The sequence below is a fragment of the Pipra filicauda genome, unplaced genomic scaffold (assembly GCF_003945595.2).
Source record: "Pipra filicauda isolate LSUMZ 115617 unplaced genomic scaffold, ASM394559v2 scaffold167_size3244652_pilon, whole genome shotgun sequence".
Taxonomy (NCBI): domain Eukaryota; kingdom Metazoa; phylum Chordata; class Aves; order Passeriformes; family Pipridae; genus Pipra; species Pipra filicauda.
Window position 1 is genome coordinate 3,188,655 of NW_024104184.1, and position 22,250 is coordinate 3,210,904.

Sequence of the window (22,250 nt, forward strand, 5' to 3'; positions counted from 1 at the left end):
CTACACTGGCTATTAAGGACATACACTGCACCAGCCTTAGCAACAGGTACAGCATTTGGGTTGTATTTTTCCTTCTGGACATAGAAGACCACCTTCAAGCAACACTGCTACCAAAACAATGACAAAACATTGTTTACAGTATCTTTGAGGAAAGTACCATCTATTTTAGGGAACTGTTCTTCTTTCAGGAAATTATTTTCCACATACCTTTTTTTAAAAGATTGGGAAGAACTGAGAGGAGCTTGTATTGATCCATATATTTATAAAACAATGCAGGAGATAACCAGGACCAGAATGAAAAGGAAATATTTTAAAGCACAGAAAAAGTATTTAGGAACACAGGATAAAATGTATGACAGGCAGAAATAAGCGTGATCAGAAGGGCTAAGTATGAGAAAGTGCAATTTTTTTAGCTTGCTTGTTAGCCTTAAATGATTTGGGACTAAATAAACTACATCCGGAATTTGTTTGGTTAGGTATGTGAAATATGTAATTTAGAGATTTACAGTGAGGTACAATAGTCTGTGGAATTTTGTAGTGATTCCCAGTAAGGTTTGATATGGAGCCTGGGAATGGTAAATAGTTACATTTTGCAGAATTCTTAAAACAGATTTATGCCTAGTTTTGAAAAGAAAATCCTTGAAGCAGATAAGGTAGTGCCACAAAGGAAAGTTTGTCACTAAAAGTCATGAAAATTGTTCTCTTAATTGTATTAATGGGAAGTAGCATCATCTTGACATCTAGATAGAGTATTAATGCTTGTCTTAGAGATGAGATATATATGAAAAAGAAATTGATATTAAGGGAAAATGTAGGTATGTAGACATAAAAGATGTCTGTGAGTGTCTGCAAAGATGAGTTGCTACCAAAGAAAATGTAGACTTTAAGTGTTAGAGACACTCATGAGATTTTCACAGAAATGAGAAGATTAAATCAATCTAAGGATACAAATTCTTTACAACAGGGCAAAAAAAGATTCTGAAGATCATTGACAATTCATTTATCTGCACTACCTTTGCTTGTAGAACAAAATGGAATTCCGTCAAAGGATGCTGTGTGCTCCAGTGTGTACCATGTCAAAAAAGGTTTTACAAAACCTCTACCTAAAAAGTACCTGCTCTGAATTTGAGGTGCAAAACCACGATATAGGAATCAAGTCTTAAAGATTAACATGTTTCTGAGGTTTTGAATGCCTCCTTTGTTAGATACTATGACACTCAAGCCTTACGCTGTATTGTAGGGAAAAAACCATAAATATTGGCAATCTACTCAAATTCTTGAAGAGAGGAAGGTTTTCAAGGATTCAGTACTCTGACTTTTAGCTTCACAACTGTTTCCTATGTGAATTAAGTTTTAAATGAAATCTGGAAGCTGGCCATCTTTCCGAAACACTGGAAAAATGCCAATTTCCATAAAGTTTTTTTATTTTGAATGACATCATTACATCTTTAACCCTTCTACTTTTACCACCCCCTCAAAAAGACCTCAAAATACACAAAGAAATCAAACAGACAGAACAGAATTTTTGCACCCTGAGAGGTGAGAAAATCTAGAAATCACATGAAATCTGATGAGGAGTTATAGGGAGTAGCTAACAGAGATTTAGCGTGCGTCTGCCAGGGAGAGCTGATGCTGCCGTGATGGGCGACACCATGAAACTAGGAAATGGAATAAGTACTGCTTGTTATAGAATTGGTGGCTATTCCTTCCAAAAGTCACAATGCAAGTGGATAACTCCAAGTAATAAGCAGTCTTCAACAGAAAAATGGACACTGCTCATGGTTAAGGCCTCTAATCATATTGTATTGAAATAATACTGCCCACAAGTTATGGCTTTTCTTTATAGTAGTGCAAGGGATTATACCAAGATTTGCTCATCTATCCATCATTCATATTTTTCACAATAAATCAACATTGTCAATTAGGAGTCATTGGAGGAAGATAAAGTAAAAGAGTAAAATAAGTCTGGTGTATTTTTGAGCCCATAGGATTTAGAATTTTATTCCATTTAAAATAATCAGTGAAAGAGTATGTATTTAACTATATTTAATAGTTACTTAAGACATATCAGGGCAGGTTCCAATTCCCATAAGCACAGTGAAGTTAAGTATGTACATTTCAACGAGAGAAGCAGTGAAACATTTTTGAAATCTACAAGACTGTCATTGGAATGTACCTATATATATATATATATTGGATTACATCTCCAAACTAAGATGAAGGGAAGGCAAGAAAGTGGTCAGTGCCTAACAGATCATCTGATCTCGTTTCACAGACTTAGAAAAACCAGGTACATTAATTAAAACAGCACTAATATCTCCAGCCTCAGATAGATATTACCCTTTAATTAATAAATTATCCCAGGCTATCCTTGACACACTCAAACACATTTTATCCTATTTTAGACCTTTTCCAGGCAGTGAGATTAAGATAAATACAATAACAGTATATTTTCTTGTATTTTTCATATTATGTTTATGACATAACATAACTCTTCATTTAACTGATTTCTGTTCTCTGCAGTTTATATTGGTCCATCTTGCCTTAAATTCTGCTCAGGTCGAGGACAGTGCACTAGGAATGGCTGCAAGTAAGTTTTATAATTCAGTACTTGTATTCAATTTCTGCCAATAGTTCACTCGGTGATGTGAAAGTTGAAGTGATTTTCATTTCAGTCCTTGCTCTTTTAGATGACTAAATATAAAACTAGCATAGCCCCCAGAATGCCTAAAGCTCACTGGAGAGCTAGAGATCAATCTTTCTAAACAGCAGCATGTTTAATACTTCTTTTTTATTATTTTTTTGCTAGAGAATCTAACTTCCAGTTCACTTTAAAATGGGCTACAGAGAACACTGTTATGTTGGTGATGCATACTTTATACTGGTTTTAGAGGTGATTTGGAATTGTATCACTTTTATATTAAATGTTGGGAAATAATCAAATTTTTAATAGTTCTAATATCCCATAACCTAACATACCTCAAGGACAGAAGATCAGCACTCCACTTTTTTCTGGTAGTCTGGCACGTTAAAGGGGTTCCACCGTAAAAAGTAAAAAGATGCTTACTCAAAACCGGTAAGCATATTCTAAATATTGGTGTAACTACTTTTAGGTATTAACAAGAGTGTGACCCATGTGGCATTCTGTTTTGTTACTTAATTTTTTGTAGTCACACCTAACAGTCTACAGACAAAAGCAAATTCATCGTATTACATATGAACAAGTGTAAATTATGTCAGCAGGTTTTTTGTTCCAAAAATGAATAAAAGTATTTCTGCACTGTGTTATGTGTAGATCGGTGGTGTGTTCCTAACTATGGGTTTTCTTAAATTGTAAGAGGAAGTACTACTGAAAAGAAATCATTGGCTATGCACCACTTTACCTAATTAAAGTTCAAGGAGGTTCTTGGGCCTTGTATTTTGAGAGGGACCTCGTAGACATCTTCAGTTCATGAACAACTGCAGCCAGTGTGTTGGTTTGACAACCAGCTGCTTGAAAAGATGGGTCATTAGTTGTGCTCTTCAATCTTCCTCACCCCCAGGTGTGACCCCGGCTTTTCTGGGCCAGCGTGTGAGATGGCGTCGCAGACCTTTCCTATGTTCATCTCAGAGAGCTTCACCAGCTCCCGCCTCTCCTCCTACCACAGTTTTTACTCCATCCGAGGGGCTGAGGTCAGCTTTGGCTGCGGGGTCCTGGCCAGTGGCAAGGCCCTGGTCTTCAACAAGGACGGGAGGCGCCAGCTTATCACCTCCTTCCTTGACAGCTCCCAGTCCAGGTGAGAGGGAAAGAGGAGTAACGTGAGGCAAAGAAATTGGGGAGCCCCTCTCCTTCCAGCTACAACCTTCTGTATTATTAAGCTGATTGTTTTAGGAGGAAAAAAAGCTTTTAAAAGACTCCTAGTTCCATGTTTTAATGGCAATTTCATAGATTTGCCTTTTTTCCTCCTGCTTTGTAAACAACAGAGCCCAAAACAGACTGCAGGGGAGTTATACAGCTTGGATGGAAAATATGAAATGTTAATATCAAACCTGAGTGTCAAAGCCAAGTGCTAATTAATTATTTATAGGTTGTGTTTATTTGACAGCTTGTGGCAACTGATTAGATCCATTCACTATCTCTCCCTCCCCTTCAGTGTCTAATAAATAATTAAATGCTGTAATGATTGGCATTTTTTTAACTATATGTGCCACATTGCATTACTTGACAATAAAAACAAATCACACGAACAAAACCCCATAACTGATATCTATCAAAATTTGCCCAGATTAAGAAGATCTGAAAATAACCTGGTTAGGGGGGAAAAAAAAAAAAAAACAACAAAACCCCAAACCAACAAAAAACCATAGCCTACAAATATTTGTATAACTCTGATCCAGGTTCCTACAGTTCACACTACGCCTGGGCAGCAAGTCAGTGCTAAGTACCTGCAAAGCACCCGACCAGCCCGGGGAAGGAGTACTGCTGCACTACTCCTATGACAACGGGATTACTTGGAAACTCCTGGAACACTACTCTTATCTCAACTACCACGAGCCAAGGTATGTGCATAACTATCGTGAGGAGTGTTCTCTAAGTGCAGTCACTGTAATGCAGAGACTAAAGTACATGGTGCAAGAGTGAGTGGAGTGAAGAGTTTCTATTGCACAGCAAAACTTACCGCTGTTCCTTAAAATTTTGTAGTTGTTTTAGACATTTTGTCGTTCTATAAAAATGAATGCATGGATTTAATGGCATTCAGGTCTCAGGTGAAACAACAGAACAAGCTGAGGCAGTGCGGGATGAAGGATAGAAATGTACTTGAGGGAAATAGGGGCATGTCTCTTGCCACGGAAGCAGCCACTTGTAAAGAAAAATTAACATAAATTATTTGTAGCTTTGAAGCTATAGATACCTTCACTAACTACACCATCCTCTGGGATTAGGAGTTTGCAGGAAGCACAGGACACCTCAGACAAAATCTGACTGTGAGGGTCTCTCCAGGTCTTCAGGGAAACTGCACCTGTGCCATTATGAAGGCAATTACATGACTTCGTGGCTGTGCCTGTGCCTGTGCCGGTGGGTTGGGCTCAGTGCCCTGGGAGGGTGACTGTCCCTGGGAATTGCACAAATCAAAAAAAAGTTAAACAAAGATCTCATCTGATCTAGTAGCAACTACATTCGGTGTAAGATTAGAGAGGAATGTATCTCATGTATTTAGAGAAGGTATTCTTTACCGCTACATTTGTGAGACCACCCACCAATTTTAAGAGAGCAGTGCAAAATCAGAGGTCTCTATGAGCACACCTGTACTGAAAACTCAGAACAACCTGTGCTGGATCTGTGCAAACCCACTCAAACCTGACAGCATCCACCTTTAATTAGGAGGGTGCTCCTAATTAAAGCTGATGCTCTGCAAGGGGGCACAGGAGAGGCAGAACCAGCAGTGGCATCACAGGACTCATTCCAGAAAGTCCATTCCTGCCCAAGGGTGGCTTTGACCTGGGTATTGCCCCATGTCTACTTCTCTACCCCTCCACTGAGTTCAAAGAAAACACCTGACTCAGCCCCAGGGATGCACTGTAAATAGCCTGTAAGTCACTTTATTTACTTGTAACTTTCATTATTTATATTTATTGAACTCAGGTCAATGCTCTTAAAAAAAAAAAAATTAGATTTCCACATCTTTTCAATAACTCAGTACAAAACTGCAATATACAAAGTGTGATTAAGAATATTCTGATGGAAAAACACTTGTAACATTAAAAGTATTTCCTGGGAGCTATAAGAAATATTAAAAAATCAGTGTCTGTATTTAGTAGAAGCGTAGTGTATACTTCAATTTCTGAAGTTTTAAATGTTTCCAAAGGAAAGATGCTACAAATGGGAACACTTATAAGTCTTCTTCAAATTTTCCTTTGCTTTCCTTTATTATAGTTGCATATATATTTTATGTGGCCATGTTCCTAATTCTTAGACTCAAGATTACCTCTGTAGAAATTATATTTCCCTAAAGGTTTTTAATATATAGCACTATGAAATTTTTATAACAAAAAGGAAAATACACATTCCAGTGACTGATTTTAATGAAGTTTAAGATATAAATGTAATAAATTATATAAATGCCATAGACTTTTTTGCTTTTTGAGGTTAACTATGAAACACAATTTCCATTGTTCTGACAGGGCAAAGAACTAAGTACAACGTACACAGGTTAGAAAGGTTTTGCCATGGGATAGATATATAGTCCACTCTGGGTAGACAGAGAAATGACAGACATACAAACCTGAAGATAGATAATGCTGGCAATAATTATGATAAAGAACATGAAGAAAGCTTCACCTTTTCATATTATGTTGTCTGAAAATATCAGCATTTTTAGGAACATAGATGGACTGCTGCAAAGTTTGGCAATCAGTCTGTATCCAGGAATTTAATTATTCTTCAGTCATACAAAAAATAATTACACATTTAATGTTCTGCTGAAAAGGTGCATTTAATCTGCTAACATTTGACAGCTGCATTTTTCTTCTGAGCAGAACAGCGGTGGCTTTTCAATATTAGGTATGCGCATAGCTTGAAAGAATGAGATCAGAGCAAAGGTCTCCCAGCTGGTCTTTAAGAAATCTAATGGTGGCTGCTAATGTTAGTGGGCACACTTTTGTTCTCTGCAGCAGAAAAGTCATTAGCAGGAATTCCCCTCCCTCTCCATCTATCCTCAACAAAATCAAAGCCAGATAGGAGTTGTTACAACTGCAGATGTAGCCAGGTTCTGCATACTAACATATGTGCCATACATGATGGTTTACACCTCCATTTTTAAATTGCATTAGCTTAATCCCCTGGGATGAGAAATTTATTTTAACGTGTGTTAAATATTTTAACACCTGATACATGTATCAGTGGTGTATGTCATGATTTAGGATTTTCTGTATATTACTGTCAGTGAGAATTAGTGTCCACGTGGGTGAGCTTATGAGAGTTAAGAGTGAAAGGAAGATGCAAGCATCAGAGGCAGCCACCTGAGGTGCAGGCATCAGAGGCAGCAGAGAAATATGTCCGGGATTATAGCAGAGCATTAGCTCATACAAGTGCCAAGTGCTTCACAGCACCCACTGGATACAGTGCTTCTCCTGGCCAGGGTACCTGCTTTCCTCAGGTTCACATGGATGACAAAATCGTTGGTTCCTTTTAGCATCAGTAGCAATTTAGTGTCATTTGTGCCTCTAAAAATTAACCCAAAAGGTCATCAAGTTGCTTCTTATTGGAGAATCCTTGGTAGAAAAGAAGTCCTTGTAGTTTGTTCATGTCAGAGAGCAATGAGGCTTGGTCTTTCCCCTGGAAGGGTACGAAGTCATTCAAGCATGTTTGAGTGTAAAGGAAATGTATCCACCACACATAAAAAGTGTGTACAGTGCTGGTTCCATGCCACAGGCGTACAGCAGCTGTCACCTCTGGCTGTCCCTAGACACTGCTCCCTCCAGGCTGCGGAGAGCAGGAAGCTCCTAGAAATGCCAGGCAGGACTTTTTGAGCACTTCCCAACTATTTGGCCAAGCCATTTGATTTTTTTCTGGTTAATGAATTAACATATTCTTTTTTAAAATGAATGTAACATTAAATAGCAGTATTATAAATTTACTATTTACAAGGACAGTGTAGCAAGACACTTTTAAGAGTGTGGTTTTGCACTAAGAGCAACACAGGCACAAGACTCTTTCGTGTGCAGAGAATAAAACATTACAACAGGCAGCTTATAAAGCCTTAAGTCTAAAAAATATGAAGCTAAAAAATAAAAAGATGCTTCCAGTTTACCCAATTTATCATTTTATACACATTTCCTCTAAGAGAGAAAGAAAAATATCAGCTACATGATGAACTTGCCGAAAACCCTTTTGCCAGCAAGTAATTGTACCCCAATGGAGACAAATGTCCCTGTTGCCAGTCTGTCTCACAGTTGACATGGCTGTGTGGGGTACCATGGTCCTAGTGATTTATGGAGCTTTTAAGAAGGTATCATTGCTGTGGCAATTAATGCATGCTCCCTGCTGCAGTGTTATGATAATTGCTCCTGGAAATTGGATATTACTCTTAATTTTCTTTGCAGTTTGTCAATTCTACTTTTGTTGACATAGCTGCCATGACAAATCAAATGACCTTGCATACCAGAAGCACCTAGGACTCACCTCCAGTTGTAGCTCTGTGCAGCTACAAAAGTGTCTGCCATTAAAGACTATACATAATCACGCTGTCTGACAAGATGAACTTTTTCCATCTGAATGTGGCTATTTACAGGAGTGGGTTCTTCTAGGACAAGTGCACCATGGGCATGATGTCAATGCTGTGCAGGAACTAGCACAGATGTTTAGAAGATGCATGTCTTCAGATCAGGATAAAAGCCACTGAGTCTGAGAAAATAGAGCTGGAATTCTTAAGTCCTTGTCAGTTGATCATTCCTTTGCTAATTTGCACCTCTAAGTTTACAGAGAGCCCCATGGCAGCAGCAAAATTTACAAAATGGGTTGAAACTCTTTTTGGTGGTTTTTGCACTTGGCTGTTTTTCAGTAAATACATTGATTACCAAGAGAACTAACAATTCCCCTGTCCCTCTCACTGGTAGCAGCTATACCAGTAGATGCTACAGTATTTTTGGGCTGAATCTAACCTATGATTTTTAGGGTCATTAAGAAAAAAATTACCCTAAAACACAACCCCATGGAATTACTACAAATGGCAAAACTGTCAATAATAATTTTTTTTTGTTTTCCAGAATAATTTCAGTGGAGCTGCCTGAAGATGCAAGACAGATCGGCATTCAGTTCAGATGGTGGCAACCCTATCACTCTTCTCAAGGCGAAGACGTGTGGGCAATCGATGAAATTATCATGACCTCTGTGCTTTTCAACAGCATCAGTCTAGACTTCACCAACCTAGTTGAGGTCACACAGTCTCTGGGATTCTACTTGGGAAATGTTCAACCTCACTGTGGACACGACTGGACTCTTTGGTGAGAAACACATATTCTTTTCTGTTCTACTTTTGTTTTTCTTGTCTATTCATCCTGCTAAGAATCAAGTAACTGCTGCAAACGAGTCATTCCAGTAGCTATTCAGAGTAATTTTTTCTCATCCTCACATTATGGACAAAAATACAGTTGCTAATCTAATTGCAATTACCAGTTAGCTTTTACACCCCATTGCACAGAGACTTAATGTTTAATGGGAACACTGAATGTAGCATTCTTTTCCAACAAAATAAAGAATATTCTAACAGAAAAAAAAATTGTAAATTTTTCATAATCTTCACTTAAAATCCAGTCAGGTTAATACAGGTATGGAGGTAATGAAATTATCTGTTAAGTACAGACTGAATATTTTCTAAGTGATGTTCAGATTTGTGTATATAGCCGTTAGATTACGATCCAGATAGGAAAGGCAGCAAAATGTGGGCAGAATAACATTAGCCATTTGTAGTTATTTTGTCTAGTAATATATCCATTTAGTCATTTACACTGTGATCAGCGTTATGACATATTGCAATTAGGCCTAAAATATGCTGTGTATTTAGAAACAAAAGCAAGGAAAAATGACCTACTCCAAAGAAAATAAAGGCAAGAAAAGAAAAAGAAAGGAAAAACAAAGAAAAAAATTGTTAGTACTGCATTAAAATAAGCGTTTTTAGTAAAACATTAACATGCTTCACAAAAATAAAATTCTGGAGCACACAAGTGTAACATTTGGAATTAATACAAAGGAAGTTCAATTTAAAATCTGTGTTTTGATTAAAACCAAATAACAGTTTCATGCTAGTTTGATCAACCTATAAACCCAGTATAGTTTTAATTGGCATAGATTTATTTCTTTGGAGAAAGTACAATCACAGTAATTATGGAAAACCTCAAGAAAATATAAATAATTTTAGTGTCCCCGTGGACACTCAGAGAAACACTGTTGGAATTTTATTAACAAGTATCTCTGAGCAATCTGATTTGACTTTCTGATCATCTGTCAAACTAAAAGGAGTTGGCTTAGCAGTAGGAACAACACCGAATGTGTTCTAGCGCTGATAATGAGGCAGTAGAAGCACCATTAACCACTTTAATAAGGACAAGGGAAGTACTCACTGCTCATTAAAATGAAACAACATGTTAGGGCTCAAACTGCATCTTCCTCATCAAAGAGTTGGAATGAAAGCCCTTTAATGACATTGTTTTCCCTCTCTTCTTTTAAGAAGACCGGCTTATCTTGAGGAGGAGGGTAGGTTATTTAAGATAGCAGAGGTTACTCTATTTTCCTCTTATGAATGTAAATCAGAATCAAAATAATAAACACTGAGCTAAATTCTCCCTCCCATTTATTGACTAAGATCTGTAGTGCTCAGGCATAGTAGAAATGTTGAACTTTCCATGCATCAAAGAATCAAAGCCTTTGCAATATTTCCTTAGTATTTATATATAAGTATTTTTCATTATTACTGGAAGACAGGAACTCTATCCTTCACTGACCTTGTTTCTCTCAAGGGAAATTTTTAAACTTACACAAAGTCTCTACAAATGGTTGCTAGTTAAATTAATTATTGCTGGGTTTTCCCAGCTGTGAGTCCATTTGGTTCTCATTTTCTAACTCATGAGTTTCTATGAGCAGAGCATGCAGTAGCACTGACACCATCCTCTTGAGAAAAGTCTGACAACAGCTTTCTCATTAGTACAAGTATGGGAAATATGCTATAAATCATTTTACAGGGTGTCATCCCCAGGCCCATTTTCGCTGAATTGCCTTTGATCGTCTATTAGGCCTCCATTTCTGCTTCAGAATCTGTAAACCTGAAACATTTATCCTTAAAACTGGAGAAAACTGAGGAGAGGGATTTTATTCTTTTTTTTAAGAGGCAGCTTGTTCTTTTCCATATCTGCCTTCATTTAAAATAGGAGAGGTTTGTTGATATACATGTGTTTTGAGCAAAGGTGATTTTTGAGTGCTTGTAATGGTCTATGTCTGGAACAGTCACTTTATTTGATTGTCATTGTCAACATTTGGTTTCAGATTGGATCTTGGACTTTAGTATAACAAGCATATTGGTTATACTGAAAGAACTCCAGAACCCCTTTAAAATGAAGTGTTTGATGATGTTAATGCATCGCTTCCCCAAAATGCTCATATTCCAGCAAGGTTATATATACATATATATATATTCATCAGGACATGAATAAAATAGCCAAGCTGTTATAAGCAGATTTACCAAAATTAACCAAGCTGTTGGTTAATAAATGTCTTTAGTCAGATTATGACATTATGATTTAACTCAATGTATTGAAGAATAGAGAGTCCCACTGTCCCTGGAGAAGTTTGCGGGAAGACTGTAAACCTGCCACGTCATGAACTATCTTTATGTAGCGAGGTAATACAGTGGTCTTACATCAGCTTGATAGTTTACCTGTGTTTAACATGTTTTGTCTTTTAGATCAATTGTTATTCTGTAATAAGCAGAAAATTTCAGGTAATCAACTTAATTCTATTAATTAAGTTAATACATTTAGAAATTACTTAGGAAAGTAGGTATGATGTGATTTAAAAAGTCACAAATATCTCCTGACTTTGATGGAGGCAAAGCTCAGGCTGGTGCAAGCGTTTGGCCAACATGTCAATATTTTCGGTCAATGCAGCTTTATAAAACAAGCATCCGTGTGGCTTCTCAGTATTCCTAAAAGTACCGGCCTTGAAAATATGGTAACTCTGGGGATCTCAGAGAAGTTTGGAGCAATGCAGGTTGGCTGACATTGACTGTGATACCATTCCCAGAAGTACCAATTAGCTGGCAGTGCTTTGAGGGAGAGTGATTGTTCTGAGGGCACCTATGGGTATTGTGTTCCTGTGCCTCTGCAGGTCTAATTATATACGTGCCAGAAACCAACTCGCAGCAACATATTTATACAAAAATGAAGCCTCTGCATTCTCATTTCTGAAGATTTTTTTGTTAATTATTGTTACGCCAGGGACATTACTTCATCTTTTACAAAATCTGGAAATGTATTCCAGCTGTGTGGCTCCCAGAACAAAGAAAATATTTGGTATTCCAGGAGAAGAGCATACCCCTAACCATGTACATGAGAGATCTGGAGAGCAAAGAAGTGGCAAGTAAGGTGGAGCCCCTACCTTTAATGCTACTCATGTTCAGCTGAAGGCAATTGGTGGTTGATAAAGGACTTTGTAAACCCATAATGTGATTTCCTCGCCTTAAAAGAGCATCTTATAGAGTATCACAATTTGTCTTCATCTCAGCACTAGCTTCCTTTTTTACATTTCTTTCATATCCATTTTAAAGAGCTGGTTTGACTTTTTAACCATGTTTGCTTAATATACTATGTACAATATCCAGTGGCTAAGTTATTAAATTAAAATGAATACTGAACTTAAAATGTTTTCATAATGACCTGAATGCCACCAGAAAGAAAAGATTAGAGTTTAAGGGGTTTTTCTCATTTTACACTAGTAATATTGAATAGAGGGAATTTTTCTGAAGACAAGGGAAAAATGTAACATTTAATTCTTTGCACCTATGCTGAGTACCAGTCCTTCACTTCTCTTCTATTACTTTGGGAAGATAGCTTCTGGGCAGATGCTTCATCAAACTGTTTAGTTTCAACTCCTTTACTCTGTTCAGATGAGCTTTAGGTAACTGTGTTGTGTTGTGTTGTGCCGGGGTTTATTGTGCAATGCCAAATCATTTTCCAGAGCATTGTTACATGTAACTTTCAGCTGATTACACTGCACACGGCTGACTGATACCTGAAGAGCCTGCTTGTATTGGCACAGATTTCCCAAGAGAGCTTCAGTAAAACTGTGTTTTCCCATATCAGCCATGAAATTTCAAGCTGCTTTGTAGAAATTAAAACCATGTCAGACCAAATCAACTTTAACTTTTAAATTTGTGGATCTTTGTCATTTTGAAAAGTACAAGGTAAAGTTTGGAAGAAAAATAAATTCAGGCATTATCCACACAAATTCTTCGGAGATGCATTCAGTTCTAACCATGAAGCCACAAACCATAGGTTGTCAGCTGGACCGCTGGTGAGTGTACATTATATCCTCTGCTCAACTTAAAATTATCCTTCCCATTGAGAAGAAAAACTGACAACATCAACTGAAAGAGCAAGCAGTTCAGACAGTTTTCCAAGACATCTCACTGCCTGCCTGCTGGTCCAGTTGTGCATGACAGTGCCCTAGCAGTGAGTGTCCATCCGCAGTCCGTTCAAGGTGCTGATCAACAGAGACGGGGTAGTTTCATATGGTGTCATGACTTGGATCATCCTTTAGAAAATTAAGTTACAGAGAGTAACATCAGAGGGTAGAAAGCAGCCTGCATCTCCACTTGTGCCAAGTAACAGCAATTTCATAATGACAAAACTAATGTCAGCTTTCAGCAGTTTCTTCTAAAGCTTTAAGGCAGGATGCTGACATTCATGGCTTAAGTGCTCTCTCTGGAAAGGACTGTAGAAAGTGGTGTGGGTCAGTGAATTAATTTAAAAGAGTGTTAAGTGACTGTGACTTATCCTCACACCCACTTCATCATGACCTTGACTTTTACAGGAGTAGAAGCTAATATCTTCTATTGTACTGTATTTAAAGATTATGATTTCTTATTTAAGGAGATAAACTTTAGCTTATTCAGTCATAAGAGCAACTCTGAACTAGATTATTCTCTTCATCACCACTGTTCTGAATTTAGCTTTTTCATTTTTGCATGATGATTTGCAGTGATTTTCTTTATAAAGAGCCAGTCCCTATCCTAAAGTGTTCACATTTAAGAATAGCCTTAGAAAATTTTGAAGCTTAAAGGACAACAGTACTTCTGAAGACACTATGTAAACATCTCAAACTAAGGAGAGAGAGGCAATTTTCATTCTAAGTAAACTTTCCTTAAAATGCCCTGTTTTAAAGCCTAGTGTGCCGGATTCAAAGTTTAAGTTGTTGTAACTTCCTCCCTATACCTCTCTTGCACTTGGGGTTTTGATTTGGGTTGTTTGTTTTTCTTTTGAAAAGTGCATTGAAGAAAACCCTGCCTTTAAAATGAAATAACCTTGTAATTTCAGACTATATACTGTGTCACTGTATATGTGATAACTGGGTACCTTGTATGTGTGTACGTGTATTCCAAACATTAGTATTGTTCTCCAATCCACTGGATAACATGACTTATATCAGTACCTCCTACAGAAAAGAAGCTGAGGATAGAAGATATTAATTCTGAAACACAGACAAGTCAGGGAATGCATGGCATATAGGATCACTTGAAAATCAATGGAATGAAAAGTCTATGTAATAGGAATATTTTAAACTAGATGCGGTGTATCTTTACTGTCCAGTATTGGAATGACATTACAGCTCTTACTGTGGCATGACCTTAGGCAATGGACACTCCTGGGGAATGAACTTTCTTTATGTTGTTTTTAACTTATGTTGCTCTTTCTTGATCCTAACTTGATCCTTAATACAAAGAGCACATAGTAAGAACTAACAGAATAATTCAGTGTTTTGCATTCTGGGATACATCAAGGCCTTCCTGGTAATTTGCAGAAGTACCAACAGATTCTTCTCTGCCTGGTCTCATCCTATGTGCCGATCTACAAAGCAAAGGCAGAAGCATCACCATATTTAACCCAAATCCACTCATAATGTTCCTGTTTGAAATATTTTGGGGACAGATCCTGACTCTTTCCTTACATCTCTCAGTTTTACAGGAGACTCAAAGTTAGCTTCTAGCATGCGCTACGTGGAGACCCAGTCTATGCAGATTGGAGCTTCGTATATGATACAGTTCAACTTGGTGATGGGCTGCGGTGAGGCATTCACTCCTCATATGGACAACCAGGTGAAACTGGAGTACTCCACCAACCATGGCCTCACATGGCATCTTGTTCAGGAGGTGAGGCTGGCAGCGAGGACTTTGTCTTCCATAAACTCTGCATATACAAAGATCATCTGAAATAACACTTCTGGCATTGAACAGAGAAAGATGTTTTTTCCTTTATCACCTTTCAATAAAGAAATTCTCGCTTGGAATCAGTCAAAATTACTATTAGACGTATTTAAACTGTTCTTCATAATATTTGGAAGAAAAGTATCTGAAATACAAAATTGTGACAGAAATGGATCAAGGTTGAGAAAAGAGCTGGGGCACAGTTAGACAAAGCTACAGGGTAATGGCTGAGATCTTTCCTGTGCTATTGCTTTGTTTTTCTGAGCAAAATGCATGTACCGTTTCCTGGAATTTAAATGGACAGAAATTCTTTCTGCCCTTGTGCGCAGCCATTTCGTAAATGGAAGGCGCATTCCTTCAGGGGATTGTAATGTAGAGACTTTCATCTCCCATCCCTGGTTCAAACACAGTCCAGGGCCATAATGACCGGCTGTTTCCCCCACTCTGCTGGAAGTGCAAATAGCAGTGTTGGCTGCTATTTCCCTGTGTGGCTCAGCCCTGTCTCAGCACAAATGTGAGTAGCAAATTTGGCCATGCTTTGTGCTTTTGTTTCCCCTCTTAGATCAAAAGCTGGACTTTCCCTGGCCTCAGGGTGAACTAACCAAGGTCCTTTGGCTGCCTCTGAGCGGGTTCAGAGGGTGTCAGGGAACTTGTCCTAGTGTGTTTTCACTGCCTGCTCTCCAGGCTCACAGAAGGATTTATATGTCACGTTCCACATCTTCTATGAGCTTTGCCCAGTTACCCTTAGCCATGTTGTATTTGGCACATTTACTTTGGTGGGCAGAATAGAGAAATGGCAGTAAATGAGTTTTTACACTTTGCAAATCTAAATCATGATTTCTTACCTTAAACTAAATTTAGAGGAAAGCTATAAATTCTGTATTTCAAATGCTCTTAGTGTCTTTTATACATGGCATCACCATGGTGTCCACTCCTAGTGGTGGGTGTTTGGAGTTTGTGCTTGCCATCAATGGAAGATCAGTTGCCTTCAGATTTTAGTGCTCCTTTCCTCGCTGAATGAAGCTGAGTTCAGAGAGAAGAACTTGCAGCGAAATCATTTTTCTCACACCACCCATGTTGCTGTGATAAAAGACTATTTGTAGTATATTTCAAGGACATAATCTGGCAAATAAACAAAACACTAATTAATTAAAATGTTTGAAAGTTTTGTTTGCTTCACAAGCACTGATCAGACCCTGTTTTGTAAGATCTTTTAGGGGAGATGAATCAATGAAAACTGTTTGAAAATTGCTGGAAAGGAAATTAAGCCTTTAGAAAATCTACTAAAAGGAAGTCCCAGCAAAACAGAATAAGGTCTCAGATCTTCATTTAATACTCTAAGATATTTGAGCAATAAACATCTCTGTAAAATAATATATTCTGCCCTTGATCATATTTAATATATAACTATTAGTGTATAATTTAACTATATAAATATTCTTAATTGCCGTTACTGCTGTAGAGAATCACTGCTTTAATATTAGTTTCAGAGCAGTCAAAGTGGGCTACTTGCATAAGCAGGTGTCTGTCCCTAAGGCCCCCTTCTTACCTGATACCCTCGTGGGGGTGAGCACAGCAGTGAACAGCAAAAGACTCTTGGGCATGTGGGGATGGTCAGGAGAAGCTGTGCTGTGGCAGTGAGTGGCAGAAGGAACTCTCTGAGTGGGTACCTAGAACAGGATCATGCAGGTTGGTAATAACTTTCAAGCACGTTATTAATACCTCATCAAAACCATAGCACAAAAGTTTTGGGTGCTATTCTGGCTATGTATATATAAATGAATGAACTATAGCAGAAAAAAATGAAGTAAATGAAGTAACATGGGAAGGGCAATTCTAGAAAACAGTAAGAAGCTGGGATAATAAACTTCAATTATATTTAATATTAAAAGATGTGATAATGTTCATATTTTCTGAGTAGAAAAAAGAAAGTTTGGGGAACAGACCTCACTAGGAATCCGACTTAAATGCAGAAATAATCATAGAAGCAGGAAAGGGGAATTTACACCACTTGCTGTAGGTGTTAAAGGAAACACAGGCTGCAGAGCATGGGAAGAGCCTCTGGACACAACTCCAGTAGCTGCAGTTGAGTGCTCTGCTGTGGCGCTGTCTGTTCCTGCTCCCCCCTGCAGATGGAGAATGTGGGCACAGCCAGCATGCCCAGGCAAGGGCTCACAAATAGGTCTCCAAAATGACTGGTATAATGTTCTGGAGTCTGGAGGTCACTTTCATAGACTTATTCCGTAGTGGTCTTGTCGGCTTCCTTCATAGTCCATGCTAGATGCTGGGGTGAAAACAGTAAAAAAAAAAATGAGCTACACACCCTCATGGAGGAAAGCAAAACATTACTAGTCACCAATGCTAAACTCTTTAAAGACTTGTATGGCTTTTTTCCATTCTTAATTGTACTACTGGTTGTCTGAGAAATTTCTCTGCATCATGCCAGGATTTTTCTGCTTCTGGGTCTTTCACTCCAACATCTGGGCCCAGACAAGCTCCTATTTCTGTTGAATATTTAACCTTTCTTTCTGCTCCCGATTATTCCCTAACATTAAATCTGGTTTTGAAATGTTTTACTTTAAGGAATGTCTTCCCAGTATGCCAAGCTGTCAGGAGTTTACATCAGCAAGTATTTACCACTCTAGTGAATTTACTCAGTGGAGGAGAATCACTGTTCTTTTACCACAGAAGACTTGGTGAGCATTTATTTCTTCTCTTTAAAATTTTTTTTGGGGTGTAGATAATTCATCTGCTTTTAAATTGCTGTGACAAAGAACAAGTTCTCTGTAGGTCATACTGAAGCCAGTAGGTGGGGTGCCAGAGCTGACCCAGTTGCAGGTATTTAACATAAAAATGCATTCCTTACATAATTAGAGAGTGAAATGTTGGGAAAGTCAACAGAAACTATTGTTTAGGATTGTTTTTAATACATACTCTGACTCTTCTAATAAAGTTCAGACCTTTTCAAAAATAGTGGTTCTTGTCTATAAATGCCCCATTGGAGGAAAGCTTTATTTGGATTGTTAGTTTTTATTTTGCACATTCCTTATTGTTTACATCTTCAGACCAAAGCCTTCTATAAACAATAACTAATGATTCATTTCTGGGAATTTTTTAACTTTTGTTTCTTTTTATAGCATGTCTTAAAAATAACATTCTTTTCTGCAAAAAACAGCAACAGAAATTATGAGAAAGCCTTACACTAATCATCTTATTTTAATTAAACTACATTTGCCTGCCCTAAAATTTTTATTTTTTAACTACATGGTTTCTTTCATTGTTTATTTTAAAATCTTTATTATAATATACAAATAAAAAGTTGTCATAAATCCCAATAATCTTCAGGGCTTCCTTCATTTGAGAATTTAATTATTCCAATTAGAGTTACATTTTACTTATGCTTGACCTGAATCCATCACAGCAATTGCAATGAGAGCTTGCTCAGATTAAGTTATCATTGTATTTCCCCATCCTTCATCATTATTTTTTGCACTCTCCACGGCCTCCACACAACCTATTTCCATCAGTCACACCACAACGATACCTTCTTTCAACACACTGGCCATTTTTACTGTACAGCCAGTATTCAGAATTTCCTATTTACAGGCAAAATATCAAGGGCAAATATCAAATCCTTAAAACATATCAGATCAGATAATACCAAATAGCACAAGTAAGTCTATGATTAAGTGCTTTGTAATTAGATTATAATGTGCTGAATCTTACATGCCATTATGTTCTACCAGCTGCAAAATCTGTGGTTCACATAGGCACTTAGGAGTTAAAAGAGTGTCTACAATTTTTCAGGTTACACTCTAAAGCAGGCTGTTATTCTTAAATTTATTTATAAGATATATATACTGTACTCAAAGTTATTATTATACATTCTGTATTTGATGGTAATACCAATGTTATGGACCTTTTCTTCTTTAGGATCTACTCATTTTTCTCAGCATATGAGGTGACAGAAGCAAACAATTTATTTTTAATTTAGGAGACTATGGGGAGAAATCATGATGGAGTAATAGCTGGGTTCCTGTTTTATGCTGTGCACAAATCATAAATGTTTCACACTCTTTGCACAATCTTTTATCTGAAGGGATTCCTGTCTTTTACCAGAGTTTTGTTTGTAATTAAGGTACAAATTACCACTGAACATTTCTTTGCTTTTCATAGAACACATTTTCTGTGTTGTGTTGTGCTATGGCTTTATTGGGATGAAGAGGAAGATTGGCTGCATGTTCCTCACCGAAATCAATCCAGCACACCAGATGCATCTCAGCCACTTTCCCCTCTTTTTAACTCTCCTTTCCACTGGCAAGGAACAGGCTGAGGGCTCAGTAGTTCTTTTGGATTGAGATTGGGAGGGGATTTTTTATGCATTTTAAAAGCACGCTTACCAGCAGAGAGCAAGTTTCTGCCTTTCCAAAACCTGGGCATTCCTGTTGAACATTTGATGTGTGCCCTTCACTGCCAGCCCAGCCACACGGAGGGCATCCTACCAGGTGGCTGGTAGTGAACATGCTCCACAGGGCTCTTCTTTGGGATGTCCTCCCTCCCTCCCCTATCCCTTTCCCACTTGTATTCCACTGCAAAAACCACCCATGGGCAAAATCTTAGTAATGGCCAGGAAGAACAGTGCAGAGGGGTAGAGCCAGGTTTGCTGCCTTCCCGAAACTGGGGTGAGAGCAAGGGTGCTTTGGAGAACTTCCTTTTGTCTCAACCCCTCAAGACAAAGGTTGCAACCTACACACCCTGCCCTGTGCTTACTGCGCAGGGAAATAAACCACCTAAGCAAGGATTCAGGAATGACTTGTTAGCCTTGCTCTGGCCCTTGGTAGCCTCAAGTGTCCTCACACCCCTGCTCAGCCCTGCCACAGTTGCTGGAGATTTTATCCCTTCATGCACAGCTCTTACTGAAGGTTTGCACCTTGGGTGCATGGGTAGTGTCAGGCTGTGGCACTGTGCTGATGCAGCTGGAAAATTGTTCCTTAACAGCACCTATTTCTCTTGTAAAACTTTCTGGGTGTGCTGGTATTTCTGCACATCTGTAGATGTTCTGCATCTGTCAAGCATGATTTTGCAAGGTCCCTGTGTTATCTGAGATTTGGGATATTGGGAAATCTGTTGCAAGAGTGAGACTTGTATTGAAGAAATGAAATGTATGCACCTGCTTGCTGAAATTGTATTGTACTTGAACTGAACATTTCTAACAGTGATGAAAATTAATTTCAGTTTTATGGGAGGCATTTACATATGAACAGGCCTTAATGAGATACAAGCAGCTGTCAGTTGCTGACTTCATAAACAAATCAACACCTAATGACTGAATGAGAGCTTCAGGATAATTGGGTAAATGTAATTATGGTAACTCAGAAGGTAGCAAATATAATTTTATCAGCCACAAATTTGCATTAGATCATTAGGGCTTTTAATATCAGTAGGGAAGGCAATGATTTTATTTTAACTCACATATCTGAAAAATTTTATAACAGAAAGAACATCATTTCACTTGCAGTACTTCTGGGACATGATTTCCTTGTGCTTATGTAAAATGTCACACAGCAACAATGACTTTTATTTGACATCAACCTGACTTAGATATAATGTCATCAGAAAGCCAGATTGCCTTCCAGTAGCATAAAAAAAAAAAAAAAAGGAAACAATATGAGGAACTAGGGAGGTTTATTTTACTTGTGCTGCACTTCCCATTTCAATAGATGTCCAAATGGTGATTGTCCAGAAAACCAGTATTTTATCACTGAGAATGCAGCTGACACTCATCTCCTTATTCTCTTTTCTTAATTAACATGGCTGTTTTTAAATTGTTGATTACCATTTCTAACAGCATAATTCTCTTAAGCTGTTGTTACCTTGAGGTGCAGAGCAGCCTTGGAAAGCTTTCAAAAACAGTGAGCAGGACTGGCTTTTCAGCAGCGTTGCTTTCACAATTGCCAATTCAGCCTAACACACATTATCCCTCACCCAGGGAGGAATCCGGATCTATGACAGCTCTCGCTGCCCGCAGCCCTGTGACGGTGGCATCGCTTCCCGCGGGACCCCTGGCAGCAGCTCGGGGACCACGGAATTCCCGCAGTGGCAAAGCTGTCCCCAGGGGAGAGCTCGCTGTCTGCAGATAAAAATAACCCCTGCCCGCTGTGATGTGGCTCCCCGGGGACCATCCCCCATCGCCACACCTCCGTTTCGGCCACATGTTCATCTCCAGGCAGTAATGAGCCTCCTGCCTTCCTCCCCTCCCCTTAAATGGTAGAAACAAACCTCCTGCAATCGCTGCATTTATCTGGGGGAACTTCTAAGTCACAAGTGGAGCAGAGCACACCCTTGGCTTGACGTGCAGCCAACATCAGGAGTCTGAGGAGGAAGATGGAGATACCCCGGCAGCATGTGGCCCTGTGCTCTGCACCTGGCAGGGGCAGTCCCCTGCATCAGAAATGGTACAGTGAGACTCTCCAGAGAAACACTTTGGTCAGGTGAAACCCACACAAGCCCCAGAAGGGGCTGTGGGCTCTGGTGTGAGCTCTGTGCCTCACAGTGCAGGCTGAGCCCTGGGAACAGCCCCAAAGTGGAGCTGCACAGGGATCTTCTCAGTGGGGCCTCAGGTGTGGTGCTCCACTGGGCACAGAGGTGTTCTCTGTCATTACACAGGACTGGGCTCTCCCCGCTGTTTGTGTAGGTTGGATGTGAGCTTTGTGCCCTAAAACCAGCCGTGGTGCAGCTGCAAAGCCACCCTGAAGGGTCGTTTGCACCTGGCAGCAGCCAGTGAGAGGCAATGCCATCAATGCCACATCATGCAACACCAGGAGCTGTTTAGGGTACGCCACCATTTGTTGGGCACCATGAAACTTCCATGGTGTATAACACTGTAAATTTCTTCCACTTTGTTGTAAATAACACTAGGGTGCAGGGTCTCACACCCCACCCCATCCCTGATGAAAGCCAGAGATGCCCAACCACAATACTCTCCCTCCTGTTACTTGGGAAAACAACATGACACAATTTTATTGTGCTGGGAGTTCATGGGGGTGTGTGTTTGCCTGCTCTAATACCATTCTTCTGTATCAGTATTGTTATTTTCCTCAGCACGCATTAGAGTTAGCACCAGTTGTTACTGCTCTTTCCAGAGCCTAAAACCTCTGTCAGGGCTCTCTGTGGTGCCATTGAAACTCTGTAGTGAACATGAACCTCACCACTGAGGTGATGTGCTGACCTCAGAGCACTCAGAAAATAAACAGTAAATAATTGTGGTGAATATTGACTGTCCGTTGTGCCTACACAAGC

The 22,250-nt window shown here is 38.9% G+C and overlaps 1 protein-coding gene across 1 annotated transcript in view; it reads left to right on the forward strand.

Annotated features, from left to right (window-relative positions):
- Positions 1–22,250, forward strand: part of RELN (reelin) — a 236,001-nt gene that overhangs the window by 180,622 nt on the left and 33,129 nt on the right. Inside the window, exons 17-22 of the mRNA XM_039379451.1 lie at positions 2,524–2,590; positions 3,543–3,776; positions 4,378–4,539; positions 8,746–8,982; positions 14,705–14,897; positions 17,535–17,647. Coding sequence (XP_039235385.1) covers positions 2,524–2,590; positions 3,543–3,776; positions 4,378–4,539; positions 8,746–8,982; positions 14,705–14,897; positions 17,535–17,647 — 1,006 coding nt within the window. The remainder of the gene's footprint in view (positions 1–2,523; positions 2,591–3,542; positions 3,777–4,377; positions 4,540–8,745; positions 8,983–14,704; positions 14,898–17,534; positions 17,648–22,250) is intronic.